The following is a 27,582-nucleotide window of genomic DNA, read 5'->3' as shown; positions in this document are numbered from 1 at the left end:
CTTGATTTGACTCATCTTAAATTTCAAGGTTATTATTTTCCTGAAGAAAAAACCCATTACACACCTGCAGTCAATCAGCCAACAAAGAATGAAGTAATTGACAGGTTTGCATTTTGCTTGCCTTGTGTTTTGAAACTAAGACAGCTGCTAAATATTCAGTAAAATATAAATGTCTTTGCATTGGAAAGAAATAAGAATTTGACGCAGGACAGCTGGTTGTTCCAGGGAAGTCAAATTTTAGGACTCTGAAGGTCTTTATGGATTTTGCTCTATGCAGAAACCTATAGTCAACCATAAATGACAAAATGATTGTTAGTCACCTATTAGTATGTTAAAGGTATTGTACATGAAACCAAACATAGCTTTATCGTGTCAGAAAATAGATCCTTTCATGTTTCCAAAGAAATGAGTCTACAAAGACAGTAGCATAACAATCTGATACTCCTTTAGATAGTCACCAGAGGATGCGAAACAACGGAAATGACCCTGCGGAGGAATGGGTTGGGCCAGCTTGGATTCCACGTTAACTTCGAAGGAATAGTAGCAGATGTGGAGCCATTTGGTTTTGCATGGAAGGCAGGCCTAAGGCAAGGGAGCCGTCTAGTTGAGATCTGTAAAGTGGCTGTGGCAACCTTGACTCATGAACAAATGATTGACCTTTTACGCACATCGGTGACAGTAAAGGTGGTGATTATTCAGCCACATGAGGATGGATCACCTAGAAGGTAACAAGCAACAGTCCTTAATGTGACATTTCCAACTCTTTTCTTTGTTCGTGCTTATTATTTGGCTTTTTAACAAGTGCTGTCTTTGGTAAAGGCCCTTAGGAAATGGATATTGTGTCTCCTGTTTGGTAATAATGGGATTGTAGCCGTTAAAGCAATTCAGAAAAAAAGGAGCTATTACCTTGTAATAAAAGATAAAATGTGATCCTGTAAGCAATTTAATGGGAAATTGACTTTATAAGGCTTGAGAGGATAAGAAGTAAACTAAAGTGCAGCATGACTGAAATATTTTAAAAATTGGTTGACTTTTCTCTTCCGCAGGAGACAGTTTTATTATATTTTAATATTAGTTTTGCAAACTGGGAATTCTTGCCTGAAAAATATGCTCTTATTTTCTTTGAGGTTTCTTTGACTTCTGACTATTGAGATAAGAAACCTTTATTTTAACCTGTGATTTTCAAAAACAGAGAAACATTGGATGCGAGATATCTGTGGGATCATGCCACAGCTTCTTTCCCATTCTCTGTAAATATCTGCTCTAAGTCATTCACATTAACTGTTGAATCATATCAGTCAAATCATTAGCTAAAACTAAAATCTTGCTTTAACATGAAATAAATGGGTCATGCTTGGGAAAAGAGCATAATAAAAGATGACTGTATCATTCTTTCTGTGGGTGGGGTGCAGTGCCTGCCAGTGCCTTTCTTTGATTAGGGTGCTGTTCATGGCCAGAAGATTTTTGCCTTGCTGCCACCATTTGAGTAAAAGTACATCAGCTGACAACTCGGATTCCAAACTTCACAGAAATCCAATCTTATTTCACTCATCCTTTACCTATGCACCGTGGGTTTGGTTAATTAGTCTGAATTAGAAGTGTGCTTCAGTAAACTGAATTACTTGCTTGTCTCCTTAAATCTTCTGTTGATATTCTTTTAATTTAACAAAGGAAAAAATAGGGATGCTGCTCTTGGCATGAAAATCAGCCATAAAATTTTAAATCATGTACAACAGGGTGGAGTTATTGGCAAGCTATGCACGAATGCTGGTGTGTTTGTTCTCCAAACTGGCTAGATGAATGACACAAAAAGTTCTCTTCCCTGCCATAACCTGCACCTCCAAGTTTTGGGTGTTCCTTTTTTTGGTGGGGGGGAGAGTGAGTGTGTGTGTGTGTGTGTGTGTGTGTGAGAGAGAAACACACACACACACCTCTGTTCTCACTACTTGCATATAATTTGCAATTAAGTCTCTCTCTGCTTAGCTCAGCTTTTCTCTCCATCTGCTTCTGAATATGAATTTTCACCGTCTTGTGTAGTGCACATTCCCAAGCTGTTTACAAAGTATGAGCCTAATGAGCTGATCCATTATATTTAAGATAAAATGTATATTTTATAGTGCTTGGTAGAATTATGTATTGTTTATGAGCAGTTTTTACATATCATGTGGTACATTTTACATTTAAAATTATGAAGTCAAAATTCAGTATAATACACTAAGAGATGCATGGCACCTGCTCTATCTGTAAGTTAAAGTTCTAGCTGCATGCCACTGAACTGGAAAGAAAACTTCAAAGCATCTCTTGGGGAACCAAAATATAGATTCTTCTCATCTTTCAGAACTGGGTAAACCAATCACTACTTAAAAATAAATTGAAGTTTACTTTTAAATTTACAGTCCAGCTGTAAAATGTGTGTAACACCAGTGCTTTATTAAAATAAAAAGCCATGTAATCAAAAATAAAGTTACAAAAGAAATGGGAATCTTCCCTCCTGCCTTTTCTGTTCATAGAATATCAGGGTTGGAAGGGACTTCAGGAGGTCATCTAGTCCAACCCCCTGCTCAAAGCAGGACCAATCCCCAATTTTTGCCCCAGATCCCTAAATGGCCCCCTCAAAGATTGAACTCACAACCCTGGGTTTAGCAGGCCAATGCTCAAACTACTGAGCTATCCCTCCCCCCTCCCCCTCTTCATTGGGCCCAGTTCTGATCCCACTGAAATGAAAGTCCCAAGATTTTCCAAATTGTGACTAGTGATTTTGGGAGCAATTTGAGATACCTGAAAGGGGCCTGATGTTCAGAAATTGCTGAGAACCCACCCTTTTCCAAAATTGATAATTGAAACAGAATGGACAGATGAGGTGGGGGAAAGAAACACAAACAGTGTTGAGCAATTCTTCCTACAGCCAGCAGTTTAGATGCCTTCCCAATTTGCTAGATGATACTTTTAAATGTAACAGTTTAAGGGCACTCAGCTTATTATCTCCCTTAAGTGTTGTCTAATACGGTGTGATCGTAAGGATCTGGCTGCAGACCAAGGGCGTTTACATGCCCATGTTTTGGATGATTTCCAGGAATCCTCCTTTGAGTGGAAACCTGGAGACAACCTCCTGTGGCAAATCCCTAGTGAAATGCTCCCTGTGCTAGAGTTCCAAGGTAGGCTACTCCTTGCAGCAGGGAGCATAAATGAAGGTTTATTGTAAATGTTCTTAGAAATAATATACAATCAGTTTGCTATGCCCCCACACATCTTGCTCTTTCTCCTTCCTCCCCCACTCGACAGGCAATGAATGAAATTCTGTAGTTTTGTCTACCTCTAGTCACTTAGGCCATGTCTCCTCCTCTTTCTCTTCCAGGCTCCTTGGAAAAAAAGTAGGACTATTCAGGGCAGCTTTTTTTGTTTGTTTTCTTTAAAAAACAACTTTCTCCAGTTTTTCCTAATTTCTCTTAGAATAAGCAGAAATGAGCAGGATGCTTTCCCCAAGGATTTTTCTCAAGGATGCATGAGTGTGCTAATTTCAGGGATATAATATGGGCCTCCATCCTCATTTCCTTTTGTTTCTTGTGGGATGCCCACTGCCTCAGGCACAACAATAGCTTCTGGTGGTAAATCAAATAACTGCTATGGGCCAGCATGGTCTCAGGCATACATGTAGCCCAAGGCAAAGCCTCTTCTGAGAATTAATGCTTTTTGGGAGACTGTGGATGTGAAAAAGCCCTTTGGCCAATGAATGAGCATTTTAAATTAGAGAAATGCAGCATGCTTGCTTAACCTCCCTTTTGGTTGACCCCACTGAGGTATGTCTGCATTTGAATTGTAAGGTGTGATTCCCAGCTCATGTAGACATACCCATGCTAGCTCTTCCCCAGCCAGTGTGCTAAAAATAGCAGCATGGCTGGGGTAGCATGGGCAGCGGGTTGGACTAGCCACCAGAGTACTTGCATACTCAGGGGACCTGCGTATGTTACTTGGTGAGCTAGCCTGAGCTGTGGCCAGTGCTACCCCAGCCACACTAATTTTAGATGCTGGCTCTAGCAGAGCTAGAGTGGGTATGTCTGCGTAAGCTGGAAATCTCACCTCCCAGCTCAAATGAAGATATAGCCCATGACAACATGGTCATCTACTCATTAGAAGCCAGTGTCTCTCCCAAAGATACCTGCACTCAGATGATTGAGGAGACTGTAGGAATTTTGAACTATCTGCAACACTGTTGAGCCCTAACACTTAGGCTGTGAATATTTGGAGGGCATGCATGGAACTGGGATCTCAGATAATGTAGAGCAATTCCAGCTCCCCAAGAGTCGTCATGAAGCAACTGAGTATTTTTTGTCAGCAATCATGCCTCTTAATTAATGACACTCTGCTAGATTTCCTGGATGTTCTTTACAAGTGTTTTGGCAATGATAGTGTGGTACCTTTTAGTTTAGACATTGAGTAGAAGATTTTTCAGACTGTGAAATAATAGATTATCTTCTTTAAGGAGTTTTTAATTGTTTGGAAATTGCCTGGACCTTTTCACAAACGGTGTGATTAGAGCTATTTGGAATGTCCCAACTAGTCCTGAGTTCTAGGGCGGGGTGGGTATTTAAGACTATTCATAGTTTCCAAAAACTTAGTAGGCACAAGACTGGAAGTAAAGTGGCTGAACCAGTGTGTAGGGTGTCAGAAGTTCAGGATGGAAACCATGTATTAATCTCTTCTAGAACTATCCCTGAAGACTCTCTGGAATTAATCTGCAAGAAAGATGCATATCTACAAATCCTGATTCCTGCATTTCAGGGTGGTTGAGCCCTACTTCTAGTACCTGATCCTTTCAATGCTTTTGATTACTGCCCAAGGATCTTCCTGTAAACCCTGATGTAGTAGTGGCAGTAATTCTCCTGGGGAGAGAGTATTTGTGTGACTGGTCGGACCCCCTCTCCCCGGTCCTGGATGCCACCTGATGTATTGGGGTTTCACTGAGCTGCCGGCTCCTCTAGCCTGGGCTCCCTCTCCCTGTTTTGCTGAATCAGGCTCTCAGGCCTCTGGCAGCACACACACACAGGTAGGGATGTACCAGCTGTAGAATGTCAATCTACAAGCAGCTCTCTATGGGAAGATTCAGTTAGAAAGTTGCCCAGCACTCAAGTACACACCCCCTTTGGGGAGTAAACCCAAAATAATATTGTCTTGAGCAAGTATAGAAAAGTCTTCACAGTGCAAGCTCATAAATATTCACCCTTTCCCTCAATGTGGAGAGATATATACACAGCTTCTTGTCCATCCCAGATATGAATTGCACAAAATGGGTTATGTTATAAATAAGAACTAAGTTTATTAACTATAAAAAACAGATTTTAAGTGATTATAAGGGATAGCAAACAGAACAAAGCAGATGACTAAGCAAATAAAACAAAACATGCATACTAAGCTTAATTCCTGAAGAGACTGGTTTCAAGAAGTAATTTCTCACCCTAAATGTTGCTTTCAGGCCGGTTGCAGAAATTCTTGATGGTTAGCTACATTTCTAGCAGGTTAAAATTCTCAGGTATCTTATTCGCAGTCCAGATCCCTTTTCCAGTCTGGGTTCGGTACTCCTCCCACTTTCCCTTTGTCCTTGTCCTTAGGTGTTCCCAGCAGTCACCCTGGCTGGGGATTCAGTGAAGAGTGCACCTAGATCAACTTACTCCCCAGGCTTAAATAAGATTTACGTAAGGCAGGAATCTTTTGTTTTTCAATCTTAACCTTCCCCTACTTTTAGTGGAAAAGTATTAGAAGTCCAAGATGGTGTTTAGTACCAGGTAACATGACCACATGACCTAGTAGTGTCACTGCAAGGTCCCTCCCAGGAAGGAGAGAGATTAGTATCTGCAAAGTCTTATTGTTTCTTCCTAATGGCCCATCAAGGCTGATGGCCTGTTGTCCGGTGTGTGTTTCCCAAGTACACTTCCAGTTGTAATTGTTATAGTCAATAAGCTATTACCAGCAGGAGAGTGGGGTGGGAGGAGGTATTGTTTCATGGTCTCTGTGTATCTAATGTCTTCTGCAGTTTCCACAGTATGCATCTGATGAAGTGAGCTGTAGCTCACGAAAGCTCATGCTCAAATAAATTGGTTAGTCTCGAAGGTGCCACAAGTACTCCTTTTCTTTTTGCGAATACAGACTAACACGGCTGTTACTCTGGTTCCTAACTTTAGATACAGATATGATACGTGCATACAAATTGGATAATTATAACCTTTCCAATGATATCTTACAAGACCCATCTTGCATCAAATATCTGTTTGCCATATCATAAGTATATTTCCATAAAGAATATGCGGTGTAACGTCACAATTTGTGTCATACCTTGTTTAGAGTTTTGGCTCATCAGAACGTGATCATCTTGTTTCAGCAGTCTGCTTTTGTGAACACAAGGTCAAAGGCCAGTTTTGGTTTCTGGACCAAGTGATAGAAGTGTTTTTGTTTTTTTTAAGTTTCATTTCCTTTCAGTAGAAGTCATTGATGGGAGTAGGAACTAGTGAGATTCAACAAGCGTTTCCATCCCTGGAAAGAATCATTCAGCAGATCGAGATGCAAGAGCCTCTTCTGCTCACTGCTGGAACTGATTGTGACTTGGTCTTAGCTACACCTGAGGAGCAGATCTTTTTGAATTTAGGAGTGTAGTTATTTGAACTAGAGGAGAAACAGGCCCCACTAAAAGATTAAAAGAGATCGCATCTAACAAAATATGCCCCAGGTGGTTCCAATGCATGTGTAGTTGACAACAGATTCCAGTATCTTGGCTTTGGCAGCCTGTATAAACCATAAGCTGACACCAGGTGTTTGTGTGGCGTTGTCTCTGATGTATGCCATTGAGCACAAGAGAGGTACGCCCCCGCACCATGGGAGATAATTCTGTTATTGTCAAGTCTTTCTCAGAACCAGCATTGTGGCAGCAGTAGCTTACATAAATCAGCAAGGGGCACTCAAAATACATTTCCCGTCAAGAGGAGTTTCTTTCCGTTGCGGGGCATAATCAAACATTTGCTTCATTCAGGTTTTGCATGTCTAGAGGGAGGATGGTGGAGAAGCAGAGAGAGGCAATTAAGTGGTACATATTTTTTGCATTATTTCATTTAAACTACTATTGTGTCATGAGATTTTGTTCACTAAAGAGAATTTTATTTTCCAGCTCATATTTAATAATAAAAAAGCTACCAGAAGGAGGGAAAATTTTCTTCCAATGCATGATACTTTATTTTGTGAAGTTTCTGTGTATGTATGGGGGTGATCATGAAGAACTACAATCAGCACTTTTAAAAAATCAAATTCTAATAATTTTACTGCAGAAGACATGAGTTTACTTTGGACTTGTGACTGCCCTATTTTTATCTTCTTGTATTTTAGTCTCATTTCTTATGAAAGCACTGAAGTTTAAATGACATTTTATGAATGTGTAATTAAATACAAAGAAAATCAGAGGTTTTGAATTCTACCATTAGATGTAACTTAAATTTATCTCAGATTAGCTATCAATAAGACATTGATATTCATTAACTGCTCCATTTCTGCTAGAATCAAAGTACAAATAAAAATTTTGGCTCTGAATGAGAATATATGTCTATCTTTGCTAAGAAAACTGCATTTGTTTCATAGAACAACCACCTAGCATTTTACTGAGAAAATCAGCTGATTGTTCCCTGGCTTGAAAGGGAAGCAGTTTTCACTTAAAGCTGTTGACTGCTGAGTTTTAGGAATAAAGAGCAGTAAGGACTTCCTCTTTGAGGAGGAGGGGTGCTTATTAGCACTCGCCTCTTGCTGGGATCAGGTTCTGGAGTGAGTTTACACACATTGGATATGACTGCTGTGTACTGGTTTGGGAATTAGACTCTTCAAATGAAAATGAGAGTTTAAAGTGTGGAAGGGTATTTCCAAAACAGTCCAGTCCCAGACCTTAACTGTTTTAGTTTGATTTTAAATAGGGATGATAGCTTACCTGCGATGTAGTCTTCAATCCCCCACCATTGTAAGTTTTTAATTACACCTTGTAAGTATGAACACATCTAGAATATTAACACTGAATCATTGTTAACTATGAGTTTTTATTTTTAATATAAGATCATTTGCAGCATAATTCTTTCCAGCACAAAGAGAGAGGACTTGGAATCTTGCTCACATTTAAAGATGGTGGTTGTATGGGTGAGGGTGGTTGTATGGGTGAGGAGGGGGGGTATTATTAAATGCAATATATCAGACTCAAACTGTGAACACATTCACATAATAGATGTTTTCCATCACTTTATTTATTCCTGCCAGTAGAACATTGCATGTTGACTCCCTGCACTTCTGCTCCACTTGAGAGCAGAAGTCTGCCTGCAAAATCAATCGCAGGATCAGAGCCTAAGTTTGCTAATTAGCAAAAGTAATAAACTTGTTTCAGACTGCAATTGACAGAACACTTACCACCTTGTTTTCTTCAGCAATTAAGTCATAATGTGCAAATTGGAATATCACAAATATTTGCATGGCAACACACTGATGCTCAACCACAGAGGAGAAACTCCTTTTTAAAACATAAATACCTTCAGTTCCAGTAGAGTGTAAGAACACGCTAGACAATGCATTCATTTTTGTATAAATGTTCATATTTCAAGTTTGCTTCAGTAGGACTCTATGTTTAAGAAGATTTTGTGCCTTGCTGCTCTGTTGTTGTCAGAGTGCCCAGTGTTGTCATAGCAATACTTAGAACTATGCACACGTTGTCACAGTAAAATAATGAACTGAATTCTATCTTGCATTCCTTGACATTATCACAATAGTGCTCAGAGATAGCACATGCTTTGGTCAGCCAAGCCAAATCAGTGAGTTCTTCTTTCTAGTTCTAACTCCCTTTTAAACTATGAACTTGCATAACTACTATGGAAAGGTGGCTTAAAATCTGAGAACAAACAAATTCAAAACAAATAAACAGCATTCAGATGGACCAGGAATAGAAACATAAGAGCAGCCACTGTGCCAGAACGGTTTCAGCAGCAGTAGTTTCCAGTGACTGGTCTGTGAGCAAGTTAACAGCCTGGAATGACTTCGGGGATTTAAAGCTGCTGCTGTAATCAGCTGCCGCCAATTTTGAAATATTTCTTGTTTTAGAGTTTTGTGGCTATTCCTGAACTTTCTTGGGGTTATCATCAAACCCTGATGAGACACTTACTCTTTTTCCTTTAAGAATTTTTCTAAAGCTCTCTGCCAGTTAAATTAAGAATTGTGTAAATTTTTTTTTTAAGTCCTGATGTCTGTCTGTCTGAGATCCTGGGGTTTAAGATCAGGGCGAATTATTTCTTTAAGATAAGTCCTTTAGGCTATTAACAATTTGTAATCTCATACTGATGGCCATTGTGCTTGACTGACTGCACTGAAGGTTAAAGCAGAAAAATTTGAAACTCTGAAACCTTAACTGATAGTTTTGTTTATGCAAATTGAGCTTGAAAGTTCCAAGGCTTTAAATGGAGTTTTAATTATGGCCAATGCTACAAGACTGAAATGCTTGAAAATATCTGAAACTTGTAAGTTGAGAGTACTAGTTTTTTTTTCAGAGGCAACAGAAGGAATTAACCCTAAGGAAATATAAGAAAATAATGATGGCCATACTAGTTCAGACCAATGGTCCCTCTACCCAAGTATCCTGTCTTCCGTTAGTGGCTGATGCTAGATGCTTCGGAGGGAATGAACATAAAGGTTTAGGAACACCCAGAGCATGAGGTTGCCTCCCTGACCATCTTGGCTAATAGCCATTGATGGACCTATTATCCATGAACTTTAGATTATTCTTTCTTGAACCCAGGTATACTTCGTGCCTTTACAACATGTCCTGCAACGTGTTCCGCAGGCTGGCTGTGCACTGTGTGAAGAAGTACTCCTTATGTTTGTTTTTAACCTGCTGTCTATTAATTTAATTGGGTGAGCCCTGGTTCTTGTGCTATGTGAAAAGGTAAATAACACTTTCACTTTCTCCGCACCATTCATAATTGCAATTTGCAAAAGTTTAAAGCTGCCTTATCTTGAAGCCTTTTTTTTTTTTTTTGGATATTTCTGCATTGAAATGAGTATGCAAAGAGTATCATGGAGAATACCGACATACTAAACAGGAATTTCATTTTACAAAGTTATGTATTACAGTGAAAGAAATAGCTTATACTATTGTATCTAACTCAACTTTCTGCATTTTTTTCCCCAAAAGCTTTATCTGTTTTTGTAAACCAGAGGAAGAAATATATGTTTTTAATTTGGACTTGTTTTTCTTTCTCTTGTAACTATCATGTAATTAACAAACTTCTTGGTATGTCTAAATTCTGGAAGGGAAAATTATGTAATTTGAGTGAGAACTTAATAGTTTTTGTTCTGTATGTTGCAACTTGGAATTTTGCTCAATTTGAAGTGTCCATTGTTACATTTTGAAAGAGTGTCATGTGCATGTTATCTTGTAATACCAGTATTTTACTTGTTTTAACAACCATACTTAAAAAAAACAACACAAATTACTTCCCTTGGAAATGAGCCTTCATTTCAAAGGAACTATTTTTTTCCAGTAGATAAATACAATATGCTTACAGGGTGAAATGATTACTAAAAGCAAATGACCCGTACTGAAACTTCTTGCAGCTGCAAATAGTGGGTGAATTGCTGAAGGTACAGTATGTAGTAATGCATTAGAGACCCAGTTTGTTTAATGAACCACATCCCTAGCAGTCATTTAATTGCTTCTGAAGTTGATTCTTAAATGAAACACTCTTGTTTCATCCTTTTTATTGAAGCAATAATAATGGTGAAGATTGAGAGTGTGTGTGTGTGTGTGTGTGTGTGTGTGTGTGTGTGGTTTATTCCATTATATTACTACCCATATAACGAAGCCTATAAATGACAGTGTCTTACTTTGTATTCAGAGTAGCAGCCGTGTTAGTCTGTATCCGCGAAAACAAAAGGAGTACTTGTGGCATCTTCGAGACTAACAAATTTATTTGAGCACAAGCTTTTGTGAGCTACAACTCACTTCATCGGATGCATGTAGTGGAAAATACAGTGGGGAGATTTTATATACAGAGAGAACATGAGACAATGGGTGTTACCATACAAACTGTAACAAGATGGATCTGGTAAGGTGAACTATTACCAGCAGGAGAGCGGGGCGGGGGAAACCTTTTGTAGTGATGATCAAGGTGGGCCATTTCCAGCAGTTGACAAGAACGTGTGCGGAACAGTGGGGGGGTGGGGGAAGGGAGAGGAATAAACATGGGGAAATAGTTTTACTTTGTGTAATGACACATCTACTCCCAGTCTTTATTCAAGCCTAAGTTAATTGTATCCAATTTGCAAATTAATTCCAATTCAGCAGTCTCTCATTGGAGTCTGTTTTTTAAGTTTTTTGTTGAAGAATTGCCACTTTTAGGTCTGTAATCGAGTGACCAAAGAGATTGAAGTGTTCTCCGACTGGTTTTTGAATGTTATAATTCTTGAAGTCTGATTTGTGTCCATTTATTCTTTTACGTAGAGACTGTCCGGTTTGACCAATGTACATGGCAGAGGGGCATTGCTGGCACATATCACATTGGTAGATGTGCAGGTGAACGAGCCTCTGATAGTGTGGCTGATATGATTAGGCCCTATGATGGTGTCCCCTGAATAGATATGTGGACACAGTTGGCAACAGACTTTGTTGCAAGGATAGGTTCATGGGTTAGTGTTTTTGTTGTGTGGTGTGTGGTTGCTGGTGAGTATTTGCTTCAGGTTGGGGGGCTGTCTGTAAGCAAGGACTGGCTTGTCTCCCAAGATCTGTGAGAGTGAGGGATCGTCCTTCAGGATAGGTTGTAGATCCTTAATGATGTGTTGGAGAGGTTTTAGTTGGGGGCTGAAGGTGATGGCTAGTGGCGTTCTGTTGTTTTCTTTGTTGGGCCTGTTCTGTAGTAGGTGACTTCTGGGTACTCTTCTGGCTCTGTCAATCTGTTTTTTCACTTCAGCAGGTGGTTATTGTAGTTGTTGTAAGAAAGCTTGATAGAGATCTTGTAGGGGTTTGTCTCTGTCTGAAGGGTTGGAGCAAATGCGGTTGTATCGTAGAGCTTGGCTGTAGACAATGGATCATGTGATGTGGTCTTGATGAAAGCTGGAGGCATGTAGGTAAGCAGAGCGGTCAGTAGGTTTCCGTATAGGGTGGTGTTTATGTGACCATCACTTATTAGCACTGTAGTGTCCAGGAAGTGGATCTCTTGTGTGGACTGGTCCAGGCTGAGGTTGATGGTGGGATGGAAATTGTTGAAATCATGGTAGAATTCCTCAAGGGCTTCTTTTCCGTGGGTCGACATGATGATGTCCTCAGTGTTACTCTGTATTAAAAATCAGTCTGCGTTCAACTTCACTATCTTGGTTTAGTATGGTTAATAGACATTTTATAGAGGGGGAAGAAAAGAAAGAGGTTTGATCATTTGCTTTTTGTTTCTTTGTATTCTGAAAGTTTGTGACTAAATGGTTGACTGTCCCATTATCATGCAGGAGCGTTTATATCTGTAGCTTCTAGTAATGCAAATGCAGTTACTCTTGCTTGCATCAGTAGAAGAAATCTTGTGTGATAAATTTTCAAAGTGCTTCATGGGAATTTAGTGGAGAGAATCTACATTATATAAAGATAAGTGAACTTCTGGTTTTTGCTTTGTCCGTGGCTTGTTTATTTCTTGGTAGTTTTTTATAGCAGTATGAAATTATCTGTTTTGGTGATGAAAGTATCCAGGGTCAGGAGAAAAGTGTTTTACTTTGGACTTTTTTACTTTGCAAAGCCAAGTAGCAATCAGCTCAGAATTCACTTTGCACAAAATGTTTCTGCTCTATTTCTGAAAGTTTATTAGCAGCTATAATGATTTTTCTATATTCTTTAAATGGTTTATAAAAATCCTTTAGAAAAGATTGCTTCTATTGATTTGTTTTCTCTTGAAAATTAACATTCTGTTTGAGCCATTACTTTGGCTAGAGGTGTAGGCTTTGAATGTAACTACATGCACCATCATTGAAAATCCCTAAAAGAACCTTTGTGTGTTAAATTTGATGTGTCCTTTCCTTCCAAAAGAAGCCTGCTTTCATATTGACTTTGACATTGTCCTAAGCCTCACCTATCAATCATATCCTAAATACTAATCATATCTTAAACAACATCTCAAGATAATTCGGACTTCAGGGTGAGGGGAAAGGCTTTTTTCCTTCTGAATCCTTGTCTGAATACACTTACCGTAACCCAATGGATTTTATGACAGTATGTATCTTTTTATATAACAGAAGCTTGCTGTTTTCATGGATTTTTTTTTATGGCTAATGTTATATTAAATTCTGTCTCAGACTTCCTAGATATAAAGTAACTTGACAAGATATGTTCTGTATACTATATGTTTATGAATCATCTTCTTCCACTTCAAGACACTTCTGTTTTGCACTTTCTCACACCATTATTATGGTCTTTAAATATTCCCTAGTGCTTTCCTCTTTCTTCTGCTGTTTCAGTAGCTCCATCCATCAGTGGCGAAGAAACAGAAGACTGTTTTCTGTTGACCAACCCGATGCACACACATCTTTCCTCTCCACTTAAATTCCACACTTTATTCAAGCTTGAGAGAATTTCCTACCCTTCCAAATTAGGGCCAAAGTTGATCTGTCATTTGACCCTATATAAGCAGAAAATGGGTGAAGTTCTGCAAGCAAAATTTCAAAGTGCAGGGCCAGAAGTACATCCTGTTGAAGATATGATCCATTTCTCAGTGGGTGACAAATCAGCAGATCAGTCTATCTAAGATGACTATCAACTTGCTACATAAGCACGAACATCTGTGTATGTTCATATAGTTTTCCATGACTTTGGAGTGTGAGTCAATCTCAGGGCATAACCTCAAGGAAAGTGGGCACACTGTGTTCACTGACCCTCTATGTGCGTATGGTCCCACATAAAGGAGGAACCACTGCATGCCTACTGTGCTGCAAGCTGGAATATGGGAAGCCATTATAGAATGTGTTATGGCTGCCTGTGTCTCTTCCCCAGCTTGTCTGTTGGTTGAAACAGGAGGCATGTACTAAGAGCCTTGCTGGGTCTGTTTGGGGCACTGTGGGAGAGTGCCAGGTCTTTAACTCTGAAGAAAGAGACAAGGTCTTCAACTCTGAAGAAAGTGAGATGATATTCCAAAGGAATCTCTCTGGCACTAAGCTCTACCACACAAAAGATGTAGCTGCCCCCAGTACCAGATAAGAGGAGAGAAGGAGGAGAAATCTGTGGATGTGCCTGCCTGCTCCAGTGTTCCCTCCTTTTTTCCTTCCCTCCACTAATCTCGCTCAGATTCTAGGAATCCGCCATTTCTGACCCTGAAAGATATATTTTTAGTTCATATCAATCAGAATTTGGCTTTGTTGTTGTGGAGTCAGAGTGAAACCAAGGTCAGCTTACTTGTTACCCAAAAGGAGGATTATTCATCAGTTGAAGATGATAAACTTGGGAAGTAAAAAAATGACCACTCTTCAGGCAGTAGCCCTGCTGTTTGTCAAAACGCCAAACCTTATATTTTTACATTAAAATGAATGCTTAGGACTCAGAAAGCTCTATTGTGGGTTGTTTTTCTTTGTTTGATATTTTCTAATAATTGCATTCTTAATGCCTCTATGTAGCAGGCATTTTTTCAAAATGTATTGCTCCCAGAATTTCAGGGTTATTCTCAGGAGACAGCAGGAAAATTTGTGTTTCTTTGCTCTATCAATGGTATGGAACTTAGTTATGTTTCCATTTAACCCTAAAGTTGAATGTGTCCTCATTTTTCCTCTGGTTTCTATCCAGCACAGTAATTACAAGCTGCATAAGCACATATGTACATTTATTATTGAGCAGAGAAAATAGCCAAAAACTTGTATGTAATTGATCTATCAATCTTGTCTATATTTTCTAAGCATTTCCTTTTGGTAAGTCTGATGATGATCTCAAACTGTGCCCTCCACTAGAACTCTTGTACAAAGCAGTTTAATTGATCTGATATGTCAGCAGAAATAAAATGTAATTAATAATGTTGGAATTTCGTGTTCATATGAGAGCAGATTTTGTAGCTGACTTTGCATTTCAGACTTGATTGATATTGAATTATTTGTGAAAAATGGCTTCAACCACTAGTTCTATATGAATGATTCCTAAATCTCTGACCTGTCTTCCTCCTCCAAATCTTGCATCTCCAGATGTCTTTGACATCATTTGCATGTTCCACCATCATTTTAAACTTCCAGCACTAGATGTCTTTTCTTCCTGATATCACTCCCCGACTTTCCTTCTCCCTCTCGTTATTGTTAACTTCATTATATCATTCCCTTTTCATAGGTTTACAGCTGTGGTATAACTTTTCATTCCTTCCCTCCTCCCCCCACCCCCCTTCCAAGGATTTTCCTTTCCTTCTGATCATTTGCCTTCCCCATAAATGTGGTGTCATGTCATCTTTTGTGTGTGGTTGTCTTTGTATTCTTCGGGACTTGGAAATGTGTCTTGTTCTGGTTCTGTGGTCCTGTTCTCATTAGTGCAAACTACAGGTTTGATACTGCCTCACTGATCACACAGGTGTGCCAATCAGGTTGTAGTTTATTTTTTTTACGTCCTGGTCATCCGCTCTAGCTAGTGCATGTACTCTGTCCCTGTTTTTCATGTCTCTCACATACAGCGTTGCATCTCCAATGGCATTTAAGAAACTTCCACTTGCTTGTGGGCTCAGCAGCCCAAAGCTTTCCTCTTAGCCTAAAAATGAATGAAGATCTTACTTTGTAAGAGCACATTGTCAACTTCAACTCTTCACATCTCTCACCATGAGTGCTTCACCACTTCTACTGACAGAACTGGTAGGGCTGGTGGCAGCTTCATCATCCAAGGTGATCATCCTAGCAACATCATTATGTATTTATGATGCTATACATTATTTTAACTAATATTTTCATCAGTTTGTTGATTTTTGGCAGTATGCAGTTAATGTTAGTAGGTTTCTGGAGGGCTGTGGGGACTAAGTTATAGTGACATGGATTGACCTTCATTGTTTGGCCAATATTGTCTAGGTAGAATCTCTAGGCTTGATCCAAAGTTAGCGGGAGTATTTGCATTTACTTCAATGGGCTTTGAACTATGCCCTCTGAGGAAGATGTTTGCATGTTTCCTGTGGCCCTTCTTGAAATCAGATCAAACCTGGAAGCTATTTTTGAACATGTCTATGCCTGCTAGTTATTTATTGCAATTTGTTTGGCTGTCTGACCAAAATACAACAGTTTCTGTGAATCAAGAGGATAGTCATGTGGTGAAGGCACTTGACAGGAATTTGGAGGATACATGTGCAGTCCCAGTTCTGCCATGATCTTCCTGTTTAACCTTGAGAATGTCCATTAGTGTCTCCATTCTTTATTTTCCCACCTGTAAAATTGAAATAATGCTTCCTTTCACCATTCTGCAAGTTCCATCAAGTGCATGGTTGCCTCCCACATGTTCCTTCAAATATTCTTGTGGGCATACTCACTTGCTAAGGTGGAAAAAGTTCATGAACCCAGTTTTACAGTTCATAAAGAAGATGAGGAATTTGGCTGGAAATATAAACAAATGAAGCAGAACAAGGAGGCAAGAGTCAAACTGTAGATCAGCTGAGATCGCTAGCATATCCATTTGGTTCTGAGAATTTAAGGAGCTGGAAATTGAGCATTTTGAGTACAATAAAACACTTGTATTTTCATAAGATTTAGTTGTAGAGCCCAATTTAATTGTGACCCAAAGTACAACAGCCATGCTGAGTAACAGTCGTCTTATGATGGTGGAATGTAATTGAAAAAGACAAGGCTTTCATGCAGTTATCAAGACAGCAGACTCTTAATCATAATATATAAAAGCTTCTAAAGTTTTCTCAAGAGCTTTACATTTAACTTTTAAGTATCATGTTAGCCTAATGTAGCTCCTTCAGGTTGCATCCTAGAAGCCCTTCATGTAGGAGCTCGAATAACTATTGAAAGGTTTCAGAGCTTCATGGTTTTTAAAGCTGATAATGTATTGTTGCAGACTGCTTCATAAGTGTATTAAACTAAAATGTTGTTTGCAATAATATTTTAACATTGCAGATGACCACAGCTGCTGCTTTTTATGTGCTAAACTGCAGTAATCAGCACTGTCAGGTCACTCTAGTGTTAGCTGTCCCACTTAGGCATGTAGGTGGTACTTTTATAGTAATTTACCAGCATAAACTTAGCATTGCTATAGGTTAACACATGGTTTCTAAACAGAGGATCCTTAAATATTTGAGTCCATCTATTTAGCTCAGAGGCCTGAGTACTAACCTACATGCCATTATGAAGGGGAAGAAATGTTCTGGCTTCTGATGTGCCGATCTAGAAACTGACTCTGTCATCTGTATTTTCCCTTCTGGTCATATTTGCTATCTAACTTTTTGAATCAGGGATCTTTTCTTAGTCTATTTGTCAAAACAATATGTTGGATGATATTGGGGAAAACTCTCCAGCAATTCCCTTTTTCTATTTTACATCATTTAAATATCTTCATAGGAGCATAAGGCTTAGCTTTGGTCTTTGCATTTAAAAAGTAGGTGCAAATGCTTTTGTTAAATACAAATGCCCACATATACCTGTCAAACAATGAAATAAAGTGTAGCAAACAAAGGCTCATTAGCAACCCAGCTAAATGTTGAACAGTAAATTAAATACAATTTCAGCAGTTAGCCAGGATAATTCTCTAGATCCAAAATAGCAGTGTCAGTATTTGGCTGGAAACCTACTAGTAGTTTATTTCAGATGTCCCCAGTACATGGAGTAAATGCAGTGATGACCTTCTCTTTCTGTGAACTGCAGTACTTATCCTCTGTATGGTTGTTGTGAAGTAATACAGTATGCCATTCAATCTTAATGCCTGACTGCTCTGATCTAATACTCAAAAAACACCAAACAGCATATTTTTCTTTCTGTGATTTCAAGGAGGAGGATGATCAAAAATACTTTGATACAAGCTATGTATTTACCTGTTTTTAAGTGACTGGGACAGGGTTGGATAACTTCATTGCTTCTTATTGTTTTGTATGTGAAGTCCAATGTGTACTTATTCAACTTATAAAAGTTGCTTGATTAGATAGTGATTTGAAATAGGGTTGTTTACAAACCTCTGTTTACAGGAACAATGTCTGGAATCACATAGTCATTGGGTAGCTAAAGAGACATATACTCCAGTTGAGGCAAGTAGCTACAAAACTTGAAGGTATTAATCTTAACCGAGAAAGGAGTAATTTGGTGATATAACATGCTTTTAGATATGTGATAAACTAGATAATCGTAATTGTCCTTCTGGACTTAAAATCTATGAAAATGTGGTTAAACATTTAAAATACTTTTTTGGATTTAAGGATGTGGAGAATGACATTATACATATTCTAGAAAGACCTTGTTCAAGTTACCAAACTAAGTGGTAAGATCAATATCTGGAAAAGCCTGAATTTGTAAGTGATGTTATCAGCTTAAAGCAAAAGCTTCTCACACTCAGGATGCATGGGAGAGAGGATAAGGGAGGAATGCAGGGTATTGGGAATCAAATCAGGGGTAGTTTAGATAACCGTTCACATAACCGAAGTTCCTAATCCAATAATGACAATCTGTGTAGATAATTACGTCCCAAAAATTACATTAAAAGGGGTGGGCGGGTTTCAAACAGCCTGTCAAGGGCCTATAAAGGGCTCCATTGTTTTGTTTTTTGTTTTTGTTTTTAACTTTACGTTCATGAAGAGCTTGGAAGATGAATTCTTACAGTTAACCATTATGTCTACCATGAAAACCTACATGCACAAGAGTGGTGCTCAGAAGTGTTAGCTGCAGCATGTCCATGAAAAAGATCAGAAAAGTGCAACCAGTCTATGCATTTATTTTAAATGTATTAGATTTGACCATGTTCCTGAAGGGTTCTTCTACTCTCACTTCTGAGCCTTCCTTAGCTAGTGAGGAGGTTGATTTGGGTGTGTCAGACTTGTGGGTCCCCAAGGCTCTGATTCAGGACAGAAAGTTGCCTAGTGGTTGCTAGTGCAACTATTATGGACATAGACTCTGAAAGCAGTTTCATTATTGAAAGCATGGGACAGAATTTTGGCTCATCAGGTAGAGCTGACTACTTGGCCACAAATGAGAAATTTTTGTTTGCTGGTTTTTTTTGGTAGAAAACAGCCCTGTAATTAATTTAGAAAGACTTTTTACCTAGCAAATGCAGAGGAAAGCAAGAATTAAAGTTTTGGTTCTTTGTCAGAACACCTAATAAGGTGTAAAGCCAGCATTTTTGGCTGATGTACGGTTTCACTCTTGCCTCCTGGTTCTGTTTCACTTGTTTGCTTTTTCCAGTCAAATTCCTCATCTTCCTTTGTGAACTGTAAAACTGGTTTCACGAACATTTTCCACCTTAGTGAGAGAGTATGCTTATACGTATGTTTGAAGGAACATAGAGGCAGTCACATGCTGGATGGAACTTGTAGAATGGTTGGAAAAGGGCCACACAATTGACAAAGGTATGCAAACTTTCTGTCAGGTGCAGAAAGACATAAAGAGCAATATTTTGCCTCATTCGTTGGATATTTTGCTGAACTTAGGTGAGAGATTTAGTTTTGACAGGTTCAGATGAGAAATTAGACAGTCCTCGTAATGGGAGGTTTCTGGGTTTATTTGAATTGCTTGCAGAAATGATAGTGTGTTGAGAGATCATGTGGAAACCATTAAGGCCAGTAACGCAGATGTGACATATTATCAAAATGAATTTATCAATAGGATCACAAGAAAAGTATGACAGGTTTTTGAGAAGATTAGGAAAGCTAAATAGTTATCTGTTGTGTTTGACTGTACTCCTGAATAGAACAAATGTTTCTAGTGTTAAGGTGTCACAAGGTTCTGAAAAATTGAGAGAAGTTTGTTGAGAATTGTGTAGATTTCATTGCTAGCCACACAAAAACTGGGTAGTGTATTAAGGAGATTATTTTAGAGAAGCTGAAAAAAAGATGGTTCAGATATGGCTGATTGCCGTGGACAAAGCTATGACAATGGAGGTAATGTGGCTGCAGCATACGAACATGTTCAAAATCAAATTAATCAGGAAAATCAATATACATCTCTCAACCCATGTACTGCTCACTCACTGAATCTTGTAGAAGCTGCTGCAATGGTTCCCTAAATTCTTCTGTTTTTTGAATTGTTCAAAATATTTGCATATCCTGTTTTCCCCTTCTTCTACTTATTGGGATGTGTTGAAAAAGCATATTCGCATTATATTAAAATGCCAAAGCATGACAAGATGGTCAGTAAAGGTTAGGGTGACCAGATAGGAAGGGTGAAAAATTGGGACAGGTGTAGGGGGCAATAGGCACCTATATAAGACAAAGCCCCAAATTTTGGGACTGTCCCTGTAAAATTGGGACATCTGGTCACTCTAGTAAGGGTAGAGGCCATACATCCACTACAAAATCAGATTGAAGATATTCTTGATATGTTAGACAAATTCCAGGTTTCACACAATCATACCCCAGAGCTTAAGTCAGAAATTGATAGCTTGCAAACAAATTTCAGAGTTTTCAGTTTTGTTTTGTTTGAGATGTGGTATACTACTTATGTAAGAAAGATAGGGTATAAAACAAACCTTACTTAAGCAGTTGCTTAACTGATTACCCATACCACCTCTCTTACAGATCATTGAATTTTGATTGCTTTGTTAAATGTAAAGGACTTGAAAGCTGAAATTAGTTTCTAGAGTATATTAAGCATCTTTAACAGCAGCCACTAATAGTATAGGATATAAGAAGACTACAATAGCATTGTACTATAATTAGAAAACTTGTACTCAATCACTATTTTGGGAAGGTGACTTTGTTTAGATTTTTGACTGAGTCCCTCAGAATAGGGGTTCCTTGTGTCAAAAGGTTATTAACTCCATTGTTGTTAATACAACAGAGGAAAAACAATCCAAAGATAGATAAAATAATTTGGTCAATTGCTTGCATGCTAATTCACCAAGTTCTCCTTCTCTATGGATCTTTAGTAGACAACCCTTTTAACTAATATCCTAAATAATTACATTAGACCCAGGATCTAACACTCCCAACTATCTAACATTACTTCTACGTTTATGACAGACAATACAGACGGAGTGCAGTTCAAGAAGCTTGCACACATGGCCTCATTTTATGTCTGTATGCATCTAGAACTTGAAGGGCAGTATGAAATCATTACTATCATACACACACATTCTACAAACTTGTTTAACAACAGTAACTTGTTGCATTTTAAAGCTGCTTTACAACAAAATTGATTGGAATCTTTTACAAAACAAAGGGACACAGTAACTCTGTGACAATCTTTAGATCACATGCACAAGCATATACACCACCATACTAATTAGGTACCCAGTTTCAGGAAGTGATCAATTGACTGATTTGACCTGTCACCCAAGAGAAAGTATGTTACTTTATCACCAGATGTTTGTTCAGCTGCCCGCTTTCAACTCAGTTGTTGTTCACACCAAGAGTTGACAGTGCAAACACGGGTGGAGCAAAGGACAGACATGACTATAGTTTTTTTCCCCAATGCACTAGCAGGCAACCCAAATTGCTGGAAAATATAGAGAGATAGTTAAAGGTACCTGTCTGAGATAGGTACTTTGTCACCAGGAGGACTCCAGATGTCTGATCCTGGACCTCAGTCTTCTTCCTTCCATGTGTCTTTGGCTTTCAGGAAGCAATGTGCTGAAGGAGACAGACCTGTTTTATCCTATTTCTGCTGGGTGGTCCAAGTTGGTTTCTTTTCTTGGAGGTACTAGTGTGGACCAATCAGATGGTGATTTGTTCTTCTTCCAAAGATTTGAAACATCCAACCAAAATGAATCATCCTTTATCACCATCCTATCAGGGAACAAGACATCACATTGGAGGTTCTTGCAAATGGGGCTGGAATTTTCCAATATCTGTGTGCAACACATCTCATCATACCAGCTTGTGTAAGACAAGTTAGGCCATAGCTTTGATATCACTATCTTGGAACCATATGTTTTGCTCTGGTCAGCAACTTCCTCTGCAAGTCACTTTCCATAGGTCCCATTGTGGTGCATCTCTTGGCCAACTTTGCAGTTGTGCTTGTTCAAGTTGCAATTTCTCCATCAACATTACACTAATTGCTGAAATCTCCAGTTTAAAGTTAATATAACTTGTACAAGGACCTTCCATGTTCTTTGATGCTCTTTAAACTTGTTTTAACTGTCCATTATACAATGCAAAGTCACTTCTAGAACTGTTGTTCTTTGAGACCAGAACAGCTGTATAAATCCTTCCATTCCTGTTCTCCTTGTTTTAAAAACAATGGGACCTTATTATGTATGGCTGAGCTGACACTGTGCATTATTAATCAAATATATTTCTGATTATTTCACTCTGATAAATTGTTCATATAAACACAAGCTTTGATTTCAGTTCCTTTTATTTACTGCCTCTCTCACCACACCTGTTTATCACTAAATAACATAAGCATGCTTGATTGCAAATATTAGCCTTACTACTTCACTAAAATAAAATAAATCAATATGAATGCAAGCCTTTTCTTTTCCTAATAGGATTGCCCATGAGGTAAACCTTGTCATCTTCCTCTTCTAGCCTTGGTCCCACCTGTATGAGGTCAGCTCTTCGAGTCGTCCTCCTCCATTCCAGTCTGTCTTGAAGCAGTTCCTTGGAAATTCCACAGTTATTCATATCCTTTTATATGACATCCATCCATCCATCCATCCAGATTTAGCTCTTCCAACCCTTCTCTTACCCTCTACTCCTAAATTTAACACTCTGTTTCCTATATATTCTTTGCACATGCCAAAACCGGTTAAGCATGGATTCCCTTAGGGAAAGGTACCAAATATAGAAAAGCTAATTCATTCATTCCAAACATGGTCCATCCTTGTAGCTCCAAACATTCATCTTAACATTTTTATTTCAACTGTATTCAGGATCTGCTCTTGTCTCTTCCCAGTCAGTGCCCAGCACTTAGATCCATATAAAAGTGCAGCCCAATTACCATCTTGAAGATCTTACTTTTCAATTTAATAGGCATTCTCCTCTCACACATCACTCTTTTCACAGGAGTAAACCCTGTTAAAGTTTACAATATTTTGCCCAAAGTTGGATCACTTTATTGTCAACTTTCTCTGTTATAGATATAACTTAACTTAATTACAATATTAGATTCCATCAGGTTCCCTGTTTTTCACTGCTGTATCTGTTAATATATAATATCTTAATGTTTGATATTAATTTAATTTTTAATTCATTCACTCACTCGTTCACAGAAAGGGAAAAGGGGAAGTCTCTTTAGCAGCACCAGTGGCACACTCTTGTAAAAGGCTGCAGCTATTCTGAGTTTGCTCAGACAGTCTGAAGAAATCTTACTGTTAGACCTTAAGTTTTTATTCTCATTTCCATCAGTTCTATCTTTTTCTAAAACAGGCTTGATGTCTGGGCAATTCTTCAATAGTAATAACTCATAACTTTGGGGCCTTTGTTACTATACTGACCAAAAATTAATTTTGTGAGCAAAAAAATGGCAGAGTCCACATCTTGACATTCAAACAGCTGGCAGTTTACTTGGTGGTCTTCGAGATGCTTTATCAGAATTATGGGTTTTGGGTTCATTGCTTCTGCTGCTTCATAGGCTGACACAGTAGGGATATTTATTCAGCTCGAAGGAGGAAAGTAACGCCAGGCAAACTTACAAAGGATGAAAGGTCAACAGGTCCCAAAAAAGTTCTTGAATGTGAGGCTTTCAATCCCCAGTTAGATACAATATTAACACGGTTTGATGATAGGATGTGTAAATAGGATGCAGCCATAAAAAGGGCTGCTTTTTTGATGGACGAGAAACTGAAGTTTCTCAATAACGAAGACCTAAAGAGGCATGCTTAAAATTTAGCAAGCCAGCCAGCCCTGGGAATTTAAACTGAGTACTGAGAATGAGATGGAGTACTTTGCCACTTTTTGCAAGTGAATCTTTAAGGATGACGTGTGTGTAAAGTGTTTTAAAAAAAAAAAAAAAAAAAAAAAGCACTCATTGATCTCCTTAGCTATAGAGACAAACGGTCTATAGTTGAGTTTCCCTGACACAGAAATAGATCTGCATAGTTTTTGCTATCTTCCTGTAACCATAGCTGCTAATGAAAGTAATTTCACCTGGTTGAAACTCAAGACCTAGCTAAGAGTGTCCATAGAGCAGGAAAGGGTTAAATGATCTGCTAGTTATTTCTGTAGAGAGCTTAGAAGCAAGGCGGGTGGACTGGGATGAGCTAATTAATGAGATTGCATCAGAGAAGGCTCGGAAGGTCCATTTGTAAAAGTACTTAGCAGTGATTGTGGGTTATTTATTATTATTTACATTGGGGACGGCGGCACAGCAGAGGTGGATTTGAATCTTCCAGCCAGACGCAGAACATCGCTGGCACAGAATTGAGAAATGCCGAAATTCAGAAACCCTGGGATGTATTTCAGCGTACTCAAGTGATTACAGACCCTTTTGCTCCAGCTGTCCTTTCAGCCTGTCCTTGTCTCAGCCTCTTCCACCCCTCTACGTGCCCTCTTTCTCTTTACCAATGGTTCCCAAACTTGTTCCGCTGCTTGTGCAGGGAAAGCCCCTGGTGGGCCTGGCCGGTTTGTTTACCTGCCCGGCATACACAGAGAAGTAATCAATAATACCAGATACTACATAAAAGTAAATAAGGTTGAGGAGAAACTATAAGGAGAAACTATACACTAAATATTTTTCAACTTGTATGATATTGTATAAATTGAGAAATCATGTGTGATCATATCATTTGACTTGTAGTGTGATGCGTACACACAAGGGAACAGAGTTAAGACTGCACTTGCAACCTTAATGTTGACATTTCCTGACTTCTGAGTGCTTAACTGGGCAATCTTTATAGTTCTCAGATTTTAGATTTTATTTATTATTTTGTATAATGCAGAATTTAAGACACGGATAAACTTTCAGTATCTTATACTGCTTTTTCACTTCGAAAGACAGACATCTGAAACGCTGGTTTCCACATAGTAGTGTACCGTTTACATTATTTTTTTCCCAGATAAGTGGTTTGTTTGTTGAAGTGTGCAAAAGACAGTGCTATATGGGGATGTCTGTGCATTTGTAAAAAAAATATACCCTACCTTTTATGGTAGAAAGATTTTTGGTATTTTTTTCCCCTCCAATAAGATTTATCAGCATTTTTGTGTGTCCTGCAGGGGTTGTTCAGAACTATGCCGAATCCCCATGGTGGAATATAAACTCGACAGCGAAGGCACCCCATGTGAGTATAAAACCCCTTTCAGAAGGAATACTACTTGGCATCGGGTGCCGACTCCTGCTGGGCAGCCTCTTTCTCGTGCATCTCCAATCCTAGGAACATCTGACAGACTGCAATGCCAGCAGCTTCTCCAGCAGGCTCAGACAGCCATTCCTCGCAGCACTTCCTTTGATAGAAAGCTGCCAGATGGTGCAAGGTAATATACTCTCCATTTAATTCCTGTCATTTTCCTAAATGCTTCACTTGTAAACCTTTTTAGGCCTTGGTATGAAGTTATTTTTAAAGCCTTTTTCGATCATTCGTTCATTACTCTGTTGGGTTTTAACAGGGATTTAAGTTTGAGATTTAAGTGCCAAAGTGAACCCAGTGAATGAACCACAGTTCATCCTAGTTGAAACAAATGACGTCTGGGTTTAGTGATAGTGTACAGTAGTACTACTCATAATTAGAGACGGGCAGAATTTTGTGGTCTAATAGTTTATTCACTAAACAATGCAGTTTCTTGTAGACCAAAGCTATCCATGAATTCAGCTATCCCACTTAAATTAGGTTGAATTTGGTGAATAGTTTTGTGTGCTCCTCCTGTAAAATAAATAAATAAAGCAAAATGTTTTGTTTGACATTTTCAAAACATTTTGACTTTTCATTTTGAAATCTTTTGTTTCAAAATTTTGCTAGATTTATGTTAGAAAACAAAAAGGTGTAAAAACCAGCTGAAAACTTTGAGCAGGAGGCTGGACTGATTGAACTCCTGAAGTCCCTTCCAACCCTGATATTCTATGAAAATGAAACAAAACAAAAATAAAAAAAATGTTTCTGGTCAAACACCACATTTTTTCACTTTATCAAGGAAAACCTACTTTTCAGGTTGGCACCTCTCCCCAAAAATGTTTTCGATTTATCAAACCAAAAAATGAATGATTCACTATCACTATTTCATAACTTCACCCCATGAGGACTACCAACCATCTCCTTCAACCCCAAATCAAATGAAACAGAAGCTGACTGGCTACTTTTGCTCTAAGCTGAGGCACAATCAGTGATGTCATGGAAACCTATTTAGATGAGTGATAAGCATAAATAAAACAAACCTGTCTCTTGCAAAATGAATGATTTAAGTTCATTTATTGTATTATGGACAGTTTCAAAGAATTCTATAATTCATTACCACTCCGTATGCTTTGCTTTTTTTCTCTTTATTAAAAAAAAGAGAACTTGTGATGTAAAAATATCAAACCTCTTACATTATGGTGAGGTATTTTAAAGGTAATTATGAATCATTTTACTCCTTGAAAAGGGGTACAAATCTTAAAAAAAAAACCAAAAAAAAACAAAAAAAGCCTGTTAATGCATTTGACTCTTTAATTAATTCTCACCAAATAATGTAAACAAATTAGTTTCTTTAACATAATTCTTTCCCCATTAATTTCTTTTTTTATTTGGAATTGTCCCTCCTTTATGCCCTTTCCCCTTTAACCATGCAGTTTCTCTAACCTCCAGGCAAAACAGATCTCATGACTGAAATCTCCTAATTTTGTATAAAAATCTAAAATTTGTCATGTATTGGTTTTGAAAATTTCTGCTCTCTGGCCCCAAAAAGCATAAATTATTACTGTACTGAAGGAGAAATAATTGATAGTATTTTTACATTTTGTTTAAAACATCACAGTTAGGCTATTAGTAATAGTAATGCACATTTTAAAATTTGTCCTTAAGGAAAGAAGGTTCTGAGTTAATGCTTTGCATATTTTACATCTTGTTTCAAAAATGCATTTTAACTAACCACGCTTAATGTTAGATGACTTAAGATCACTTTACTGACCCATTCTTTTGTTCCTTGTTAAAGTCCAATGTTAAAAGGGCAGTTGTACTAAATATCTAATTTTTTGGATTTGTGAAGCTCTATTAGAAAACAGTACTTAAATATTTATTCAACAATTAATAAAATGCTATTAATTCCCACAGCACATTACAAATATAAGCCCCAATCCTGCAAACATGTTTGTGCATTCATAAGTAAGTGAAGCACATGCATACATGTTTGCAGGACTGAGGCCTTAAATATAGTGAGCCATTGCTTGCCCTGAAAAGCTTACTTTTTAATAGAAATAGGACTAGTTTAACAAAGACAAAACATTGGCTAGCAGGTCAGGATAGGCAGGGTGGGGAGATTAATGACAACAACAAGGGAAAACAATTTGCTTATGGAGGTGAGGTTTTAAAAAAGGATATAGAGAAGAGAGATG

The 27,582-nt window shown here is 38.3% G+C and overlaps 1 protein-coding gene across 6 annotated transcripts in view; it reads left to right on the top strand.

The window, feature by feature from the left end:
• The window catches only part of SIPA1L2 (signal induced proliferation associated 1 like 2), a 236,318-nt gene that overhangs the window by 155,664 nt on the left and 53,072 nt on the right, over positions 1-27,582 (top strand). For all 6 annotated transcript variants that reach the window (XM_074948841.1, XM_074948842.1, XM_074948846.1 and 3 more), the window contains 2 exons: positions 451-725; positions 25,275-25,532. In XM_074948841.1, coding sequence (XP_074804942.1) covers positions 451-725; positions 25,275-25,532 — 533 coding nt within the window. The remainder of the gene's footprint in view (positions 1-450; positions 726-25,274; positions 25,533-27,582) is intronic.

This window comes from Natator depressus, chromosome 3 (genome assembly GCF_965152275.1).
Source record: "Natator depressus isolate rNatDep1 chromosome 3, rNatDep2.hap1, whole genome shotgun sequence".
NCBI classification, from domain to species: domain Eukaryota; kingdom Metazoa; phylum Chordata; order Testudines; family Cheloniidae; genus Natator; species Natator depressus.
Note: the sequence above shows the minus strand (reverse complement) of the source record. Positions and strands in the feature narration are given on the sequence as shown.